General features: G+C 44.8%; 1 protein-coding gene across 6 annotated transcripts in view; it reads left to right on the forward strand.

The window, feature by feature from the left end:
• CACNA1I (calcium voltage-gated channel subunit alpha1 I) overlaps positions 1-21,269 on the forward strand; it is a 176,558-nt gene that overhangs the window by 116,850 nt on the left and 38,439 nt on the right. For 5 of the 6 annotated variants that reach the window (XM_054086735.1, XM_054086745.1, XM_054086753.1 and 2 more), the window contains 5 exons: positions 2,826-2,985; positions 5,225-5,540; positions 6,212-6,304; positions 11,836-12,142; positions 13,475-13,872. In XM_054086735.1, coding sequence (XP_053942710.1) covers positions 2,826-2,985; positions 5,225-5,540; positions 6,212-6,304; positions 11,836-12,142; positions 13,475-13,872 — 1,274 coding nt within the window. The remainder of the gene's footprint in view (positions 1-2,825; positions 2,986-5,224; positions 5,541-6,211; positions 6,305-11,835; positions 12,143-13,474; positions 13,873-21,269) is intronic. The other variant, XM_054086760.1, reaches the window with a different exon arrangement.

Consider the following 21,269-nt stretch of genomic DNA (forward strand, 5'->3'; position numbering starts at 1 on the left):
GGCTGCTGGCTCAGCAGGGGACAGAGAGGCTCTATGGCTTTTCTCCAAGATGCTCATAGGGGCTGGCACAAGTGCAGGAGGGGCACTGCCAAAATGCCATAGAAGAGGACAGGGCTCTGAGATTCCAGCATGAATGTTGCAGGCAGCACAGTGCAGGCAGCAGGAGAGGCTAACAATGGAAAGAACAAATGTACCGATTTTGTATTTACATTGTGCCTTTTACCCATATGGAAGTAATAGCTGAAGTACCTCTGCTAACTGGGTGAACTCAGCAGAGGAGGTCCATTTTGTTTCTTGATGGAAAACTGATGCCTCTAGTGAAAAATCGGTTCCCAGAGCAATTGCTTTGTGGTTTAGGGCAGCAAGCAAAAGACGCTTTGCACAAAGTGAAGTAATGGATTTGTTTTAGAGGTTGTTGGCCCACAGGTGAATTGCAATTGATGTTTGGATGGGTGTAGCTTCAGCGTTTTTGCCTTTGGAAGAGCCAGCCTTATATCCAGAGTCAGCATCAATGGGCAGAGAAGGATGAGTCTTCAGCTGGGAGATTGTTAAAAAATGAAAATTGGGTTTCATTTGGACTTATATATGGAACCCACTGATGCTGGAATTCTTTGTGATGTGGAAAAGACACTAAGTGCTGGGGCCACCCAGCTGACATGGAACCAACTGCTGGTTCTTGAGTTATGAGCCCAGGTAACCCAGAGAGCCCAGCATGAGGGCAATTGCTACAATTCTGGAGCTGTGAATCATACAATCCTGCATTATCAGTAGCCTCTCTGAGAGTCAAGATGAAGAATGTATGGGCAGACAGGATTTACAAGTCACTTGTCTTCTCTTGGAACGTGGTCAAAATCAATTTTTGCAAATTCTGACTCAATAGGTGTGTTGTCTGTAAAATTCTGGTGGGGTTGTGCATTCTATCTGTTCTGTGTTTCAAGAAAAGGACAGTCTCATTCTTCCCATTACCTCTGTTCTGAGATGGAGCTCACATCAGTTGGTCTAAAAAACTTCACCTCCTCTTGCAGCTCTGCTGGCACAGCTTCTCCCGTCACTTGTCTCTCCCTAATGTACTGACCCAGGCAGTTTATGGGAACATATGGAGCTCTCAGCATTAATGCTGGGAACATGCTGCACTGCAGTGAGGTTATGTGCCCTAAAGCCAAAGTGTTGTGCAGAGGCTGGCAGGACACTGTGGATCTGCTGTTGGGCTTTGTGCGGTGACACATCAGAAAGCTATCAGTGACTCATGGCATGTCCGTGATCCCCAGCGAGCAGCTGGAGCTGTGCCCCTCCACTGCTGAGTTATGGAGGTCCTACCTAGAAATGGCTTTAACTGGTAACTAGTGATACAGTGGTCAGTCAGGCAAGCTTAGGTGCTGCTCCATAGCCTGGCCTTCGAGCTAATGGCATCATTCCTTGTCCTTCTTGATCCCATGTAGCCATTCTTAAGCATCTCCTTCCTACAACTGCAAATACCACTATGTCTTCCATCCCAATCTGTCCCGAAAGCATTCCCTCCTGAGCTAAACCATTCCAATGCTCCACACCGGACACCCTCCTTCCTCTCCATTCAGTGTGCCCTGCAAACACTTCTTCCCTTCCCTCTCCACAGCGTAAGCTGCCTGGGGAATTGAGATAGAGCATAATGCACATGTGGCTAATTACTCGATTCTGGGCACACAAGAGGGATTAACTTGTGCCTCAGAGGGCTGTCAGAGAATCCTAATCTCATCTTCCCCTCCTCTTTCCCCTTCCTCTGCCATCTGAAGTAATGAACTGGTTATAAATACCTAATTAGCTAATTATTTGCTGGCCTACATGGAACATCTTCAGTGAAAGAACTCCCTGAGCCCCTGAGGGAGGGACCTCCACGGAGGCAAGGAGGGACAGCCACGCGAAGTATGTGCAGGGGTAAAGGCAGTATGGTGATGTTCAGAAGGATTTAAAGACTTTTGCCATCCCTGGAGAGCAGCAGAAAAGTCATCAACTCCATGGTGAAACAAATCTATCTTCACCCCTACTTGTGGCTGTATGAGCTGCAGAGCCGAGAGAGAAATAAAGCCACAGAAAAAAATTAATTAGGTAATTAAAAATAAATTTAAAAAAAGGTTTCAGGAAATGTTTCCTCTGGCCAGAGGTGTTGTGCCAACTGAATTTTGGTCTGTGCCTGCTACTTGTGTGCTTCAGCCTTGTTGGGGAGGGAGGGCTAGCAAAGGGAGAGGACTGCCATCTCTGACTGTCCCCTGGTGATACTGTCGCTGAGAAAACCAAATTATGCCAGTTTGTGTGCTGGAGAGGCTCATCCTGCTAAGCAGGCTGGCCTTGGTTTGTCGATGCAATTTTCACACAGGTTGCAGCATGCAGTTGTTGAACTGAGATGACTTTCAGTCCAAGCCATCTGAGGATGGGGCTGTTGAGCTGCCGTGCACCTTTGGGACAGATTTGTGACTCTGCCTTTCTGCAGGGAAGGAGGGGGGAGGGACATCAGTCAGATGGCTGATGGTACCAAAAGTCTCATTTGCTTTTCTTCTTGCTGCTGTAGATGGAGGCCTAGGGTTAAGAGATCACGACAGCACAGCAGGTCTGCTGGCTGCCTGTCAGTAGAGGTTAGGACAAGAAAGGGCAACAATCATAAATCTAGCCTGGTCTGGGCAGTAATTAATTTCAACGCTCTGCTTTTTTCCTTCATGTTGCTTTCTTTTATTTTTTCCTATGTGCATCTCCTAAATTTTCCTTTCCTCCTCCTTTCCTTCTTTTTCTCCCTTTCACTTTCTCTGTCCTTCCATCCCACACTTGCTCCTTCTGGTTCTCTTCTCCCCTTGCAGGCATGCGTATCCTTGTGAACTTGCTCCTGGACACCTTGCCTATGCTGGGGAACGTCCTTCTTCTCTGCTTCTTTGTCTTCTTCATCTTCGGCATCATCGGGGTGCAGCTGTGGGCTGGGCTGCTCCGCAACCGCTGCTTCATGGAGGAGAACTTCACAATGTGAGTGCCTGGGAGATGATATCCCCTTTCTTTCTTCCAGGGACATCTCTCTTGCTTCTTTCTTGCTTGCTCATCTTCTGCTGCCTGGCTGTCTGTGTATTACTCACTCCAAATGGCTGTAGGGTGATACAGTGCAGAACGTTGGCCGCATCTTGCAGTGGAATGGGAGGGAAGGCAAAGGCAGATGGTTTTAGTCTGTCTTCATGGTCCACAAATGCCTGTGCTCATTTGGATTTGGCCAAGGAGCTGCCTCCTTCAGCCATGCCCAGGGATTCAAGATGCTGCTCCTACTCCCCAAAATAGTTGGAACTCTGAAACACCAGCCATGCCACCTTTGTCCTGAACTTGCTCCCTGTTCAAAAAACAACAACAAGGGGAGTCTTATGGGAAACCATAGTGCTGCCTGATGCTTCCAGGGACATCATTGGCACATCCCAGGTGGAGCTGATATCACAGTAGTACATTACTTCTAGAGGCTTTGGGAAGACATAGGGAAGTTATTGGAAAATACCAGGAGCAGAATTACCCATGGGAGGGGATGGAGAGCTGTTGGGAGAGGTGTCCCACAGCTGAGTTAGTAGAAGTGAGAGCATCTGAAAGTGAAAAGTGTCTGCTCAAATGGGACAAAAAAAAACCATGTGAAAATGTGGTCACAGTTCTGGCAAAGAGAGCCTGGAGCTACACAAGGGTTGATTACAGGTATCTGAGGTCTATTTGGAGGGAGTCATGGGGTGTCAGGGGGACCCTACAGCGTACAGCTCTCCTCCTTCCCAGAGACAGTGGGGTGGAAAAGCTCCGGCCTGCCGTGAATTCTCTGATTACCTTCCTAGAGAGCAGAGCACTGGTTCCAGGGCATAGCTCCTCCTGTTGACTTTCTGGCTTTAGCAGATCTCACGCTTTAAAATATCATTTTAAAACTGTGTGCTAATCCCGTGTGTTCCATCGGTTTAGACTGCTTTAAAAAACCTGAAGCCATAGATCAGTTTAGACTGATTAAATAATTCTGGAGCTTTAGATCATCTCAAATTAAAAAAAAAAAAAAAGTGTGAAAATACAATCTGCATAACAGCAGTAGGGTTGGAGAGTAGAAGCTGCGTAAAGCAGCTATTTACTCTCTTCATATATTCCTTGGGGAAAAACGAATGTTTAGGATGATTGTCCTTTATGTAAATCAGGAGTAGTACTGCTTTAATGAGTGTAATTACATCCATGCAGAGTTGATGTAACTGAAAAGTGAATTGGGGCCACAGCCTGCAAGGCAACAGATGCTAGAGAATCTTTGGCTGACCATTACTAGAGAAACGAAGTCTCATGACACTCAGTTCATCAGTGACATGGATGCGTATTGACAGATCTTTGTGATTTAGTTCCACCTATTCTATAATCAGAGACTTTCTTCTCTTTTTCATCAACACCTGTCCTCGCCCAATGACACTTAGTGAAAAACTCTGCATTCATGCAACAGTGAAAGCTGTGTTGTAGCACTGCAAGGAATGCACCCGATGAAGTTGAATGGAAAATTTTAAATCTCCACCTTTTACTTTTCTCATCATTAGCTCAACTCCAGCTAGGCAAGCATAGATGATTTTAATTATTCATGCGTTTGGAAGGTTTTGCGTTTTTTGAATTTGCATTATTTGGAAAATAAGCACGTGAACTTGTCATGAAACATTGCACCCTTGATGCCAACTGTCAAGGAAGAGTCAAAGTCAAGGTTAAGTCAATTATAACTTTGCATTTCCTGATTTTAAGGCTTAGCTGTGCAACCTCAATTATGCATGAACTGGGTTTTTTTTTTTTTTCCAGAAGTACAGGAGGCTCACTGCCAAGTGTTATAAAACATGTCCGTCAATGGTTACATACATGAGTGCATCACACTAAAGCCTGATGAACTTCCATAATATCACTGCATCTGACTTAGCTTTGATACTAATGAGGAGAGTGATCAGAAAGCAAATCTCTGAGTTCCGGCTTTTCTTTGTCTTCATCAAAGCAGGTTGTGTAATTTGGCTTGGGGTGATGTGATGGCAGACAAAGCTCTGAAGACTAGAGACTCACACTGGAACTGTCCTGTTTTCCAGGAGCACTGTCTTCCATTCCATTTCCCCTAGGCAATAAGCCTGGAAATCTCATCTAGTGCAGTCCTTGTGTCAGGATGGGAGCTCCCAGCTCCACCCGTGTTGCTGATGGGAAACTGTCTGCTAAAGAACTTTGTAACTGTGGCTTTTTATCCTTACAGACAAGGTGACATTGTCCTGCCCCCTTATTACCAGCCTGAGGAAGATGATGAGATGCCCTTTATCTGCTCACTGTCAGGTGACAATGGAATTATGGGCTGTCACGAGATACCTCCACTGAAGGAGCGGGGCCATGAATGTTGTTTGGACAAGGATGATTATTATTACTACAACTCAGTCAGGCAGGAGTTCAACATCAGTGGCATGTGTGTCAACTGGAACCAGTACTATAACGTGTGTCGTACAGGCAATGCTAACCCACACAAGGGTGCTATCAACTTTGACAACATTGGGTATGCCTGGATTGTGATATTTCAGGTAAGACTGTGCTAGCTTCCTAACAAGGCTCAAGCTATTTTCTCTTTTCCAACTCGATCTTTCTTTGCACCTATGATGATGGTTTCTGCAGGGCTTGATACAGCTGCAGAAAGAAAAGGACCTCGTAACTATTCTGGCAAGAGAGATAGAGCACACTACAAATGGTGTTCATGAAGATGGGGAGGAACATAGAGCAGTTCCAGGCCTTTGCTGAAATGAGCTACTCCCTTCAGGCTGTACCACTTTTCCTTTCTATCCAGATTACTATAGCAAAACAATCTATTTGTTTATTTTTAGTTGCCAGCACACTTTGCGGATGGGAGCTAAAATACATGTTTTTTATCCTTTCTGATGGCTGTATGCAGTGGCCAGTCCAAGGGGCACAGAAATGTGCTGCAGATTTTCCCCTGCTGCGATCCAGGGAAATGAGCTATTTTAATGAAATACTCCTGCTGTGAACTCGCGTGATCTCACACGCTTTGACAGTATGCCAGTGTCACCAAGCAATACCATGCTGATTTCCTGGAATGGAAATTTGGCCTCCTTAAAATGAATTGCTGTTTCTCACCTTCCTGTGTTACAACAGCCCTGCTGGTATCTGCCTTTATACTCCGAGGAGTGAACTCTGGAAGCCCACTTCCCTCTGTTTCTCTTGTTGTTTGTTTTTGCAGGTGATCACGTTGGAAGGGTGGGTGGAGATCATGTACTATGTGATGGATGCCCATTCCTTCTACAATTTCATCTACTTTATCTTGCTGATAATTGTAAGTATAAAACTCGATGACTGTCAGGACTGTAAACTAAGAGCCTACAAAAGGACAGGTCTTAGGTCAGCACAGATACTGGGTAGCAAACTGCTTTACCTGGATTTCTTTTAGGAATCTCAGGAAACCAGAGAGTCGGTAGCAGGATCACATAGTTGTCAGCCAGGTTGTTCTCTTTCACTCAAAAAACATGCTCAGCATTGATTCCTAGAGATATACATACCCAGTGTAGGATGATGTTCTCATCCACAGATTTTCTCTCAAAGTAAATTCCCTGAAACAGTAGGCCTAAAAGCACAGAAAACCAGCTTCTGCGTATGTCCTCCTACTTACTCTTAACATTTTAAGCTTTTTAGTCAGTCTTGAGCCATGTTTTATGGCTTTTGGCAGCACCTGGATTTCTTAGATTCAGGGTCTCAGATTCAGATTTTGTCAGATTCAGGGTCTGTCACACTGAATTATTTTCTTGCTATGAACAAAAAGGAGCTGCTGCTCTGAAAGTGTCAGCAGTCCACTATGAACTGGCTGTGTGAGATCACTTGTAGCTGGTGGGGATAGAAAGAGAGAAGCGTGACCATGAAGAGAACTTAATAAACAGTTTATAAGCGCCATGAATTTATACAAGTGAAGGGTGAAGGTTACTTTGCTGTAAGGGTGTTTGTTGTTGGTCCCCAGAGAGAGAGAGAGAGAAGAAACGTGATGCCATTGCCTCTTCCATTCCTCAAGCCTCCCACATGTAATTGCATTTTCTTGGAGGAAAATATTTTGCTTTTATGAGCACTCTTGCACTTTTCCCACAAGGAGACCAAAGTCAAAACTAGAAGAGAAAGACTTAGAATGGACTATGAGAACTATAAAATCTGTGCACAGTAAGTGTAATTTAGTTCTAGGTCACTTTAGCCAGCAAAGACCTCATTGTGTGTGTCTGAAGCCTACGTGCATTTGGATGGGCTGTTGAAAGGATCTGGCTAAGAATCTGCTCTGCGCCTACCTTTTTTTCCTGCGTGGCCATGCTCTCTTAGAAACCAGATCTCTAGAAGCAGTCACCCAATAACAGTAACAGACTCACCTGGCACAGGAGCTAGTTTAAACTCAAACTGACGTGCAGTGGTTTGAGAATAAACAAATACTAATCTGTTTTCTGGGAGAAATTCTACATCCTGTTTATATGGCAAGTAGCACCAAAAAAAATCTACCAGTCCATTCTGAACCTTCATGGTACCCTTGATTTTTAGGACCTACTTGAATTTTCACTTTGAGCGACGTGGCCAGGATACACAGATTAGTACAATATGCAGTTCAGCACAGACTTTACTCCTGGTCTCAGACACAGTCTCTCCCAGAACCAGGAAGGACTGTGCAGACTCTATGTTTAACTTTTGGTATGGGCACATCTATCTCATATGAGCCAGTTCCAAAAACTGCCCCTCACACCCTGCTCCAAACTGCATAAATCCTGTCAGCTTATTTTTGGTTTCTAAGCAGGAGCATCCTTTTAGTGCTGCCTCACCTCATGTGGATTCCCAGTATTTCAAACTTTGTCTCTGAGTTTGCAGGCGTCTGAAAACCCTCAATTAAACACTTCACCTGAGATTTTACTGCAGAGTGTCATTGACATTTGTAGACACTCCCCTCTCATTTGCAGAAGCCATGAAGGTTTATTTCTAACAAGCACAGGAGCACATGAACCTCAACTTACTCTGGGGGACTGCTCAGAACAAACGAACCGTATGCTAGATGGGATATTTTCTTTGCCTTTGGTGTTACACCAAGAAAGTATTTAGCCTTTCTGTTACCTTCTTTGCACGTGTTATGCATCTTTTGCAGCATATAGCAACATCACAGTGTAAACTTGAAATCACGTGGTTTCATTTTCCCTCTGAGTCTTCTTATAAAAATGACAAGCCCTTTTCCTGTCTCATGGAGCACAGTCATTCCAGCCTTTATCCTTCTCTCCTTCTCCATGGTCAAAAGGCCTAGGTTTCTAAGCAGGATTGTTCTGACAGTCATACTTCAAGCCCTGACTCTGCTTTTCCACATACAACCTAACCTTAGCTCAAACTTACTCTTCTGGGCCAGATCTCCACAGCACCTTTTTGTACAGCTATGTTTCAGCCATGAATTCTCCTTCCATCACAGTGGTATCTTCAAACGCTTACATAAAGGCATTACTTGCTACTGCTCATCTGGCAGGAAGAAGGCTCCACCATCTGGATGTATTCCCAGCATGGTTAGAATTCCTCCATAGATGTGGTCCTCCAAGGAGGAGTGCTGGCTGACTCTGGCACTCAGAGTGGCCTTGTAGAACAATCTGCTAAAATCATTTTACGTATTCAGCAAATTGTAAATAGCTTCCCCCTCTCCCAGAGATCAGGGAGGTGAGGTGAAGGAAGGACTGCTTTCACCTCTAGGGTCAGTGTTTTATTTGGGTCTTTGTGCTTGAAGTCCAGCTGTCTCTTTGTCACCTCTCCAGCCACTTGGCCACTGGTGTGGCTCCTGGACTAGGAAAAGCTGTTCTGAACTCTCAGGATAGCCTCCACATTGCAGCACTTAGCGGTCTCCTTAAAGTGCTCTGTGCTTACACATGTGGGCTTCAGAAGGCAAGCTGGATATCCAGGCATAAGCAATAAACATAATGGGCAATTAAGTCAGCATCTCTAGCACTAGTAAGATTTTATTAGCCTCTGCAGATGCAAGGATTGAACCTTGGGATCCACTTAATCGAAGTATAGCTCGGTCTCAGGGCTAAACAGAACTCCTATGTTGGGGCTTTGAGTCAGTGGTCTCCTTTTGCTTCTTTCAGATGCTTTGTCTGACTCGGTGTCAGATGCTTTCTGTCTCTTCTCTCAGCTAGCTGAGATGTATTGCTCAATTATGAGCCATCTGGGACCCTTCCTGTCCTTCTGCTTGCTGGGAGGCAGAGTCAAGCTTGGAAGAACCGTAGAGTTTATGGACTTGTCTGTCGTCTTAAGGATTAAACAAGCTCATTTGTTTTGCATTTGATGTTCCTAGTGAAGATATTTAAGAGTAGGGGTTTAGTTGCCATATCCAGTCTTCCCACTCTTTCCCCTTTTTGGTCATCTGAGTAATGGAGGTAACAGTAAACCGTTCCTGTGAGGACAGGGCCTGATCATGTGAAAACTGAACCTCTCTCCAGATTCAACTGTGGGCTTACAGCATGACCCTGCTGAGGGCTTTTTGTTTCCCTCAGCTACTCTGCTTGTCACCTAGAGAGGAGGTGTTGCAAGTCTTAACCGCTTGTTGTTTGTGGAGCTGTTGGAAGTTACAAAGTACTGGGCAGTGTCACATGTAGTGTTCCAGAAAAATGTGCACAACCCTGCCTCACTCAGGACAAGCCAAGGGAATGTTTTGTGGCGCTGAGGGAGAAGAGGGCAGGAGAGTGCATCAGAGAATTTGGATTCCCAGTCATACTCTCATCAGTGAAAACATGCAACACATCAAGGACTGGGGAAAATCTTGGGGGAAGGTGAAGGAATCTGAATAGACATTGTTTTAATTTTCAAGACCATGTATAGAAGCTGAAGGGAAAATAGGCTGAAATATGGGCGGGAGGAAAGGAAAGAGGAGGGTTCAGTGATGAAGGGAGACAGGATTAGAACAGCTTTGAGGGGTACTGAGAGGAGGAAGAAAAAAACGCCTGTTATTTTCAGAGGGTTCATTGTCCTTATGCTGAATCTGATTGGGAAGGGCTTTGTATTTCAAAGGCTTATTCAGAAGCTAGCAGGGACATCTCTCCTTGGAAATACTGTATTGAGCCTCCAGACAGAACTACAGGGCACCTGTGTGCAAGAGAAAGGGACAACCAAAGGTGCAAGCTGGTGGGGTGGTAGCAAAGGCTGTTCACTGAGAAATAGGTGGCTTGGATAGGTAAAACAAGCTGGGGTGCTTTCTAAATAAATCTCCACCTTTTCCATGCACAAGACTTAGGGTGAGGTTATTGCCCCCTTTGCTAGCCCTGTCCCCTTTGCTAGAAAGGTTATATTGGGAAGGACATATGCGTGAAGATAAATGCAGGACTGGATCCAGCCCTGTGTCAAAGCTGTTCACTTGGAAAGGAGAGACAGGGGGGTGAGACTAGGTTTTGTGTGGATTTGTACAGGAGGAACATGGTGTGAAGGTGTCCCTTAGCAGGAATGCTCCCTGGTCCAGGGGAAGCAGAAATCTTGAGCTGTTGCTTCCTCCCCTCCCAGGGGCTGCCCTGCAGAGTCCATATCAGAGCAGTGCTGACATGTGGTCCTTGTTCAGAGATCAGACTCTGCATTTTATCAATGCCGTATTGCCACTTAGAACTCTACGGGGAGTAGGCACCAATCAAGGCATCATAGCTCTTGAGAATGATTTTGAAAGCGGTTACCAGCCCTTTTATGTATGAAATGCTCATCATATTGAAGTCCAGGTTTTATCCTGAGTGTAATGGGTAGATCTCCTAGGAGATTACTCTGTAATTTCATGATATGTAACACTGAGAGTAAGATTTTTGCCTCCAAATCCAAGAAATATTTACTTCATTCTACTGAAGTAAAGGAAGCTTAACGGGAACATGCCTTTGTGTAGTCTGGTAGGCTTTTTGGTTTCTGTATGAAGAATAGGAAGAACTTGGGAATTTTGTTTTGTTTCTTAGAAACTGGGGGAGTGGGTTGTAGTTTGTTTTGTGTTTGAAATGAAAAGCCAATGTAGGCTGGAAGACAAGTAAAATAAGAGCTAATATAACATGTCTAGTATCAGAAGAATAGAAAATGAACAAGGAAGCATTGTTTTGCCTGACCATTTAGTGTCCTTCTCAAAGTTGTTAAGTTTTGTAAACTCTTTGATTTCAAGGGCTCATTCATTTCCGTTATGTGCCATCTCCCTGTGAGGTGAAGTAAGGTGTAAATGGTAGAAATAAATAAATGCTCCAAGAATACTGACATGTCCTCCAAGAGCTGAAGACCATAAATGATAGTGCATCATTTTTCCAGTAGTAAAAGAGCAAGCAGAGGAGAAAGCAACCAAACAAGTTCTCTATCTCCCACTTTTTGTTATGAAGATGAGAGAAAGAAAAAGTCAGTTTTCATAGAATCATAGAATGGTTTGGGTAGGAAGAGACCTTAAAGATCTTCCAGTTCCAACCCCCCTGCAATGGGCAGGGACACGTCCCATTGCATCAGGCTGCCTAAGACCCCATCTAACCTGACTTTGAACACCTTCAGGTTTTCATCAAGCCCTTTGCAAGTAACTTCTAGATGACATGCTAAAGGTCCCACAGCCTGATGAAATAGCCAAAAGTGGGGCTTGTGTTTCCTGAATTTTAGTTCTGAGCTCTAAATTCTGCACAGGAATTACATTGAGTGAGTTCTCAAAACCAGGCTTAACCAGCCCTGGCTTTCTCTGGAATCCCATCTCCATACTCAGACTGGCTCCCATTAACCTGTCTGCCTCTAGCCACTTTCCTCTCCCCATTCTTCTTTCTTCCTCCTGCACATTCTCCCTTTGGCTGAAACTGACTGTCCATTCTTCTCCTTTGCTACTAGGTGGGCTCCTTCTTCATGATTAACCTGTGCCTAGTGGTCATTGCTACACAGTTCTCAGAGACTAAGCAGCGGGAACACCAGCTGATGCAGGAGCAGCGGGCCCGGTACCTCTCCTCCAGCACTGTCGCCAGCTACATGGAGCCGGGAGACTGCTACGAGGAGATCTTCCAATACATCTGCCACATTGTGCGCAAAGCCAAGCGCCGCACCCTTGGGCTGTACAACAGCATCCAAAGCCGGCGCCAGGGCCACGTGGAGCCGAGCAATGCCAAGCGAGGCATGAGCAGGAAAGACCAGAGGCACTACAGTAAGGATTGCCTGGGTAAAGCTGGAAATGTGAGAGTAAATGAGAGCATCTTTATGTGCCAGCTTGTGAAAGGACCTGTGTCTACAAAGCACAGAATGAGAGCTGACATTGGCTATTGAGCGTAGGGCCATGGCCAGTGCACCAAACCAGCAAGGAAGGGGTGACCAGCAAGAATGGGAATGAAACAGGGATGACTGGTAGGGGACATGTGAAACCCAGAGACCATAATGGGATTACACTAAAGGCACTGATGGAGGCTTGTAAAGAGCTCCACATCTCGTATGGCATGGGGAAGGCAGCAGTCTGGAAGAGCTAAGTATTAGGGGGTATAAGAGAGTGTGACTAAGGATTGGACTGGGTGACACAGCAAGTCCCATAGCACTGTCCTCCCAAACTGAGTTGCTGTAGGACCTCAAAAGAGAGGCAAAAGGAGTAGAACTGCAATAGGGTGGCTCCTGAACCAAGGGAGCAATAACAAATAAGTCAGTTTGATGTGCAAGGGCAACAAAGGCAATTTCTCTTGATGGGAGGACATGCCATTGTGTAAAATTAGACATGAGATACCATTTAAATTGGATTCCTGGCCTGAAAGATGACTGTAAAAATAGTTTTCATAAGCGATGATCCCATTAACAAGCAAAAAGGTGTGTTTTTCAGCTGGCCTTGTGTGTTCAGTCTTTCATTTTCTTTACTTGCTATGAGGAAAGTTTCTGCAGGCCTTATGCACTGTGCTAAGAAATTGAGTAATATCCCCAGTGTCTATTTGATTTTCCAGGCCCAACTGGAGCATGGAGGAACACAAACAATTTTTGCACTGAACCGTTCTGATTTGGACTGCACAGACTATCAGGAAGAACTGTTCTTATGTTACCTTTTCTGGTTTCTTGAGATGCTTTGCTAATGTAGCTTCCCTCATTTTCAGAGTTCAGCACAGCGTGTGGATTCTCAGACCCTACTTGTGGTTGTTTAGGCCAAAAGCAGCCCTCATGATGTTTTTTCCCCTCAGTTCCCACTTAACACAGGCTACTGAGTATCAAGCTGCAATTCCTGCATTAAAAAACCCAGTTCTTCCTCTGATGGACATGGACCCCCATTGAGCCTAATCACTGGCAGCTGAACGGTACCATGCCTTTTGGTGACACAGCCAGTTAGTTGAAAGCTCCCAGAGACCCTGGCTTTTATTGCTGCCCTTGCGATGATATGCCAGTGTTTAATCATTCTTGCAGCTAAAAAGCCCAGTTGCCCTGTCTAAATACTCAAAAGCCAAACAGGTGCCTAGTTTGGATGTCTTTCAAAGCCTTCTCCACTAAGTATGGTCATTTCTCTCCCCAGGGCTTTGCCAGCAGCACAACTCTCTTGACTGCCCTTCTCAGGGCTTGGTCCAGCCCATTGCTGTGACAACAACCTCTGATCCCACCAACTGCCCCCGATGCCACAAGGCAGGGCATGAAGCATCCAGAAGGCTCTCAGTCCTGGACAGCGCTGATTCAGATCAGGAAGATAGAGGAGCCAGTGAAGAGGAGGGAGAGGGCAGCAGAGAGGACCAGGGTGCCTCAACAGGGGGGAAGGAGGAGGTGGAAGAAGGTGGACGGCTGAAGCTTTGCAGTGAAATGTGGCGAGAAGTGAGGGCTAAGCTTCGAGGGATTGTGGACAGCAAGTACTTCAACCGTGGGATCATGATCGCAATTCTAGTGAACACAATCAGCATGGGCATTGAGCACCATGAGCAGGTAAGAAACCTTGGGGCACTAGGTGGGCAGTGGGGACTGTGAGTCCTGCTCAGGGTTATGGCCTCACTAAGCAGCTGATGCAACTTCGTGGAGGCAGAGATTGAGTAGTTTGGACCCCAGGTTGCAGCACAGATGGTCCCAGCATGGCTTTGGAGAAAGCCTCGGAATCTTGCAGGATCTTTCTTCCTTATCCCCGCACCTAATCGCTTTCACTTTCTCCATGTATTTTCCTCTCACCTCCTTCCAGTTCCTCTTTTCCACCTTCCTGCTCACTTTTATCCCTCTATTTTTCTTTTTTTACCCTGCCTTCTTTTCCTATCTGCTTCTCTCTTCTTCACCCCGATGTCTTCCATCTTCCTCATCTCTTTCTTTCATTTCTCTCTTCATTAGCTTGCTGAATCCTTAGTCTATTTGGTTAATTTAATGTGCCCTCTGGGGATGTCACAGGCACTTCACCAGCATCTCAATTCAAATCCATCAGCTTGCTAGCCTTTCCAGTTTAATTAAGAGGTGGCTGAGCACAGACTATCTATGCAAGAAGGCTAGGAAAGGCACCACCTCCCATCTCCACTTATTTTGGGGTCTCAGATGGCTCGAGCCTTTCCTTTGTCCTGACAGCAAGAAGTGATAGATAGGTCAGACATAGACAGCAGGTGTAGACGCAGGTTTGACTTTCACGCCAATAGTTTGCAGGCAGCTTTGAGTCAGCAGTGCACTTTATCCTAATGACAGACTTATGAGATGGAGAAGGATTGTATGCTCTCATTTTATGACCGAGAAAGAGAGGCTGTGTCTACTTTGTGATGTGTAGAGCCAGCTTCCGAGGATCTTAAGCATGCCCATGACCTTGCATTTGCATTGCTGGCTCGTAGCTTTGCTGCACTTTGCATTGAAGGAATGAGTGCTGTACATCCATGTCTTGGATCTATGCCATCAGTCTGAATGTGACCATGTTTTTTAGCATGTGTCTGTCCAGATCAAAGCAATAAAAGATTGTTCCTCTACTGAGATGCTAACTGCTTTGAAGCTTTGGAGCCAAGGTGAAGTTTACCCTTGAACACAGTCTCAATTAGCAAAGAGACAGTCAGTGAGTCTGGTTCAAGCAAGGCACTCAAGATTTGTCCTGTGCTGTATCAGGATGGAGATATCTTGAGACCCAGAATATCTTAAATTCCCTCTTTGAGGCAACACACTGTGTGAGCTAGTACTTGAAGCCCTAGATGTCTGGATCCCATCCATGTACCAAGCATTAGACTATTTTTCAAAGCCCAGCTAGTTTCTGATACAAGAATGGGAAACCTTAATTTGATCCCAGAATGCACACCTGCACAGGATGCTTCGGTAACAGAAAAGTACTGGCAGGAGTTCAGCAGAGAGGAGAATGAAGAAAAGGCTGGAGGGGTTGACTCATGAAAATAGATTAAAAAATCGACGTATTTATCACGTAGCAGAGAGATGACTAAGGGCTGAAGCCCAGGACAATATGAAAACTGCCCACTAATGTTTTAAAGATGTGAGCACCAAGCAAGGAGAGCCATTGTTCATTTTGGTTTATCGGAGACAGCATGAATTAAGAGTTTAGCAGAAGAATATTTGAGCTGGAGGTAGAGAATTTGCTCTCATGTTCTGGCAATTGTGTGTGCAGATTTAAACACTTCTAGGCGGCCTCTACTCTTTTTGTACAACCCACAGTAGAGTGGGAGCTGCCTGCAGTCTTGAGGTTTCTAGTAGCAAGTTATTAATGACACATCTTTAAAGTTACGCTATCACTTTTATCCATGAATAGCTAGGAAAAGCTTGTGACCCTGCATGCTGTTTGTACTAGAAAAAGATGTCAGCCAAATTGATCATAACTCAAAAGTGTGGTGCATCCTGTTTATTTAAAATGTTTATACAGAATCCTGTTTCTCTGGCTCAAGAAGATTAAAAAATATATATATCCAGAGTATAACATGAATTCCAGGTCTTTTTCAGTCAACAGTTAGCTCAAAAGCAGACAGGCATTTGCATTTCCTTTTGCTCTGTTCGTTTTTATAGAATCAGAGAATGATTAGGGTCAGAAAAAACCTTGAAGGTCATCTAGTTCCAACCCCCCCTGCCATGGGCAGGGACACCTCCCACTGGATCAAGTTGCTCAAAGCCTCATCCAACCTGGCTTTGAACCCCTCCAGGGATGGGGCTTCCATGACTTCTCTGGGTAAACCACGCCAGTGCCTCACCACCCTCACAGTAGCAAATTTTCTTGGAATAATATCGAGCAAAGCTTCTCTGCCCACAGAGATCTCTAATTCGCAGGGTGATGCCATCCTATGACTGAAGTAGCTTCTGTTGCTTCAGCTGCTTCAACATATGAACCTCTCCCGGCCCAGAGCTAATGTGTATAGAGACCTCCCAGACTTTATTTTCTGATGCATGGGAGATCACAACCCCAGCCACTCTCTGGGGACATATCTGCCTGGGCAAGAGGACGTATGAAGGTGTCACAAATTTGAGCAGTCCTGGGAGCAGCTCATGGCATGCCCGTCAACTCCTCAAAAGCTGCACTTGCTCATGGGCTATACCCAGGTGATCTGACCCGATGACCACCTAGCAACAGCTAGGTTAAGGAGTGAGAGAGATTGCAGGAGCCAGGGGCAATGTTCAGGCTCAGAAACACAGGAAGTACAGAGCCCATGTGTGTATCTGCCTTCAATTCCTGAACCTTGACCAACAGAAAGAAAAGCATGAATTAAAATTATCTTTTTTTTTACAGTTCATGGGTTTAGTCTTCGCTATGTTTTTCTTCGAGGACACTTTACCTCAGTGACTCAAAGCACTTTACTCAGATTCAAATCACCTTGGAATTTGACTTTGTTTAGCTTATCCATCCAGTCCCTGGTCCTGTCGTGTTTGTGTGGCCGCATTTCTAGTAAGGGTAATCAACCCATTTTGGAATCAACTTGACTGTTATGAGTAATTTTAAATTCTTCAGCTTATTACGTTATCACCTGTAAATAGATGAGTTTACTCAGATCCATCAGTATGTATTATACCATGTAATGTCCTTAGTATTAGTCCTTCAGATATTGCTGGGACATTGCACAAGCCCAAATCCATCATTTCAAGCTTTGTCCTGCTTGGAATAGTTTTTTTTAAATTCTTCAGATCTGCTTTTACTTGGAAGTCCCTATTTTTAAAATCCAGTGTGGAAAATAAAGATATTAGGCGCTTGTGGCTGTCCAGAAGGATCCTTTAAAGAGGCTTACACTTTTGTTATATTCACAGAGGATCTGGTGCTGCTTGCTCTTCTCCCACATTCAGCATGAGGATGAAAGGCTGGTCCTAGCTGAAAGTCCCAGGCTGCCTTTCTCATATATTACTTGAATGGCCTGTTGGACTCAAGCTTCTTTGCCGTTAGTAGCCAATGAAATATTTGGCGAGTAACTTGGTTTATCTTCTCCAGTATCTACTTGCACTATACCTTAGTACATCAGATGAATATTTTATGAGGATTGTATTGTGTGGATCGGGAGACAATCCCTTGTTTCCTAACTAGACCAGTCCTGTGGATTAGCACCTTCATATCCTTTGGTCTGCATGATTTCCTTTTATACCAGTATTTATTGCATCCACAAGTTCATATTTTACAGTTATTGCTTCTCTTTTTAGTATTTGCTGCTTGTCAGAAACATTCAGCAAAAGTCCAAGCCAGCTCATCATACTGACATTTAGTAAACAATGGAACAGTCTCCCTGGGGTGGTAGATGAAACCATATTACTTCAGTCTTATAAACCCAGGGTATTACAAAACATCAGAAAATCCTTCATTGGTTGTGGGGTGGTGATAACAGTAAGAAAAAGCTATTTGATATGTTCTGTGGCTGATTTTAATGACTCTTCTGATTATTGACCAGTGACTTTGAAAATAGTGAGTTAAAATGGGCAGACTGGAGACACCTCTGTATAGAGTATTTCTCTGTCATACTTTCAAAGGCAGTGATGTGCAGGCACAGTTTGCTACGGTCTGCACAGATCACATCAATTACTCTATAGTTTCTAGACAGTTGCCAATTTTCTCCTGGTTAAGAGAAACTCCTCCTGCAGGGGCTTGATGGTGGTTGACATATTCTTAACCCTTCCTATACTGCAGGAGTTTCTGATGCCGGATAATGGACTATTTACTTTTTTGGTCTCATCTGAGATAAGAATTCCAGTGTTAGTTAATAAGAAACTTAAAGGGAGAAAAAAGTAGCTGTCCTCCGTTCTTCCAGGTCTAGTTTCTGATTACTGGGCAGGAGCCCTGACACAGACCCTGAGTCATACACTCTGCACTCAGTATTTGATCTATAGTGGTAGGGATGAAGGACTTAGTGCCATGAAAATCTGATTTAGGTAGATTAATGGATTTGGAAATATATCAATACTCAGAGTAGGTGAACCAATCTGGTTAGAACAGTGGCTTTGGGCATGCTCTCCTCCCTGGGTTCTCTTTCCCCTTCAAGCCACCCTTCCACCCCCCAATACTCAGGTCCCATAGTTTTGTTCAATGTTCACTGCTGTTGCAATGGGTAAATGAGTCTATCCTCACTTGATGATATAAACAGAGTTTTCTTATGAGGAGATTTCTGTTGTTCTCTAGTTTTGCTTGAACTTAAAATAGCCATGAGTCAGGCCTTGTGGTCACTTAAATTTACAGTTTCTAGGTAAACCTGGGTGGCCTGGAGGGAAGAGGACTTGCTAACAGTTTTGATGATAAATGCCTGAGTGCTGTCTGTGGGACCCTGGGGAGATCTCACAGCTGTGAAGTGACACATCCGTTGTGTTGGGGATCTTGTGTGTTGGTAGGAAGAAAAGGAAAGAACTAATTTTTCCTTGTTTCCTTGCCCCCTTTATCAAGGTCACACTTCTCTGTCCAGAGAGTCCCCAGCACCAGCTGTGTCCCCAGCACCAGCTTGGTCCATTGTCATTCATGGCCATGCTCCCCCAGATGCGAGGGTATCCCTGCACAGGAAAAAGCACCTGCTGTCCCTCACCCTAAGGCCCCAGCTCCCAGCTGGTGGCTCTTTGCACTCTGGTGAACTATCTGTATCTTCAGAAGCGGCTGCCATGCAGGACCTGCCTTTAGCCAGTGAAGGTGCTGCCTTGGGCCTCTCCAGCTGCCTCTACTCTTTTTCTCCTCTTTTTCCTGACTTCATGCCTTCTGTGTTGCTCTTCCTTCCCCAGCCTTCTCGTCTTTCTTACTCCATTTTTAAAAATCTTTCCTTCTCTACTTCTTGTGAGTGCCAGTGAGTTTATTTAACTATCCTCTTTATTCAGCTTTATATTTTAATTCCTCTTTTGCTGTTTTTCTCTCTGCCCAACTCTCCTTCCTTTCCCTGCCCAGTCCTTCCTGCTCCTTTCTCTAGGAAGGAGGCTTTGCTGGGGCTGATTGATGGCCCATTAGAAAAAGATTAACAAGTGGAGGTTTGACTGGAGAAGCAGATGTCAGGGAGGGAAGGAGAGAAGGGGGAACAGGTGACCTTTCCCACAAGTAAGATGCAAGCATGGCTTTTCGAAAGCCAATTGCTCGTTACAACAGCACAAGAAAGAATGTGTGAACAGTAGAGAGGAGGACAATCCCCCATCATAGCCTGTCACTTTTTTACATCGCTCATTCTCACTGAGATAATCATTTGATTCAGGCTGAAATTGGTATCTCTCTTTAGCATATAAACCTCATGTTCCCAGCAAGTGTCATTGCCTGGCTCTCTGTGAGGTGATCTTCATCTCTCCTTTTCTGTGTGCACTTGTTCATTCTTTCTTTCTCTTTGCTCTTATGTCCCCTCCTTTCCTCCTCATTTTTGGGATGGTTTTGTTGTACAAACATAATTATGGATGGAAATTGAGCCACACACCCTTTTTTATTTTAAAGAAATGGAATATTTCAGTAAAATTCTGCAATGAGAAGTGCAAATATTAGCAAAGGGCATATGAAACCACAGACACGAGGAGCAGTTTCAAGTCCATTTGCTCACCTGAGAGGATCTGGGCCCCTGAGATTCACAGAGCAGGGGTTAAAGTAACTCCCAGCTTCAAAGGAAGGGTCAGACAGAGAACTATATTCCTCCCTCACTTCCTTTTCCACCAGTAACAGGCATAGGCAACACAGAATAACAACAGTTTTGCAATCTTCAGGGAGACACCATGACTCCCGCCGGCTGCTGCTTGGGAAGGTGGTGGCCAACAGCATGCTACAGCCAGGTGAACTAGCCTGGCAATCTGATGCGGTCTGAAGGTCATGGGTTGTCTAGCCTGGCACTGAGATGCAACCCATTATACTGGGAGGAAGTTTTTCTCTAGCTTTGGGAATATTTTGTACCTTACCATTGCCATGGCAGTCTCCCTAGGCTATGTACACGTGTCTGAGTACATGCAAACATCAACAGGCTTGCACATGTGTTGCCCCCTCGTCTGACCTTGTTTGAGACCTCAGCCCTGGCTGTCTGGGCTGGTGCAGTCATAGTCCCTAGGTGAGATGTGCTTTAAGCAGATGAGTCCATCCTAAATTCAGTGTAGGGAATGCCTGCACCCAAATTTCACAGGAGATAACAAGATTCTGGCATCCCTCATCAATGACATCAGCACAACCTCTGTCTACCACTGAAGAAACAATTCAGCATTCCCGAGGAAATGGTCTAGACCCTTTCCTGACCTTATCAGAGAAGTTTCCAAGGCTGCACGTATTGAAGAAAAAGTCATTAATTCAGAAAACAAAAGGAGGAGTAATTTAATTTGCTCAGACTTGTTCTGCTGGTGGAGTCATTAAAACACTTTCTCTCATATGCACAAACACATCTGTCTCTACTGGAGAAGGCTGTATTACAGGGACTGAAAGATGTGTCAGGGGTTCAACAGAAAAAAATGCCTGAGGCAGGGGTCAGATTGCCTTTTTTTTTCCTTCTTGGTTTTTTTTTTTCTTTCAACACAATCATCTTATGTCATCCCTGGAGGTTTTCACCTTGTGCATCTTGTCTTTCTCCTCTTGCCATCTATTTTCCTCTTTTCCTCACTCTGTCCTGCTCTTCTTGTCCCTTACAGGTAGGCGCTATCAGTGTGCCCCTTCTTGCTGTTGCCTTCTTCATCCAGTATGGTATTCACTTGGGTAGTTATTGAAGCCACTTTGAGGATAGAGGTGTCAGAAAAGACTGCTGGATCAGGACTGGAAAGCTTATGCACACCAAGGATTTGTTGGGGAGAGAAAAAAAATGGGGAAGGGAAAAAAACAAGGAGGAAAGGAGCAAAGAAATGCAGTGAGGTTTAGAGGAATATGGGGAACTGTTTTCTTATCATTCAAATGTTTTCAGAATTTCAGCAAAAAAATGGTGCCAGCTACCTATGGAAACCTCAGAGGAAGAAACTGGAGAAAGAGATTGACTACA

This window comes from Cuculus canorus, chromosome 1 (genome assembly GCF_017976375.1).
Source record: "Cuculus canorus isolate bCucCan1 chromosome 1, bCucCan1.pri, whole genome shotgun sequence".
NCBI lineage: Eukaryota > Metazoa > Chordata > Aves > Cuculiformes > Cuculidae > Cuculus > Cuculus canorus.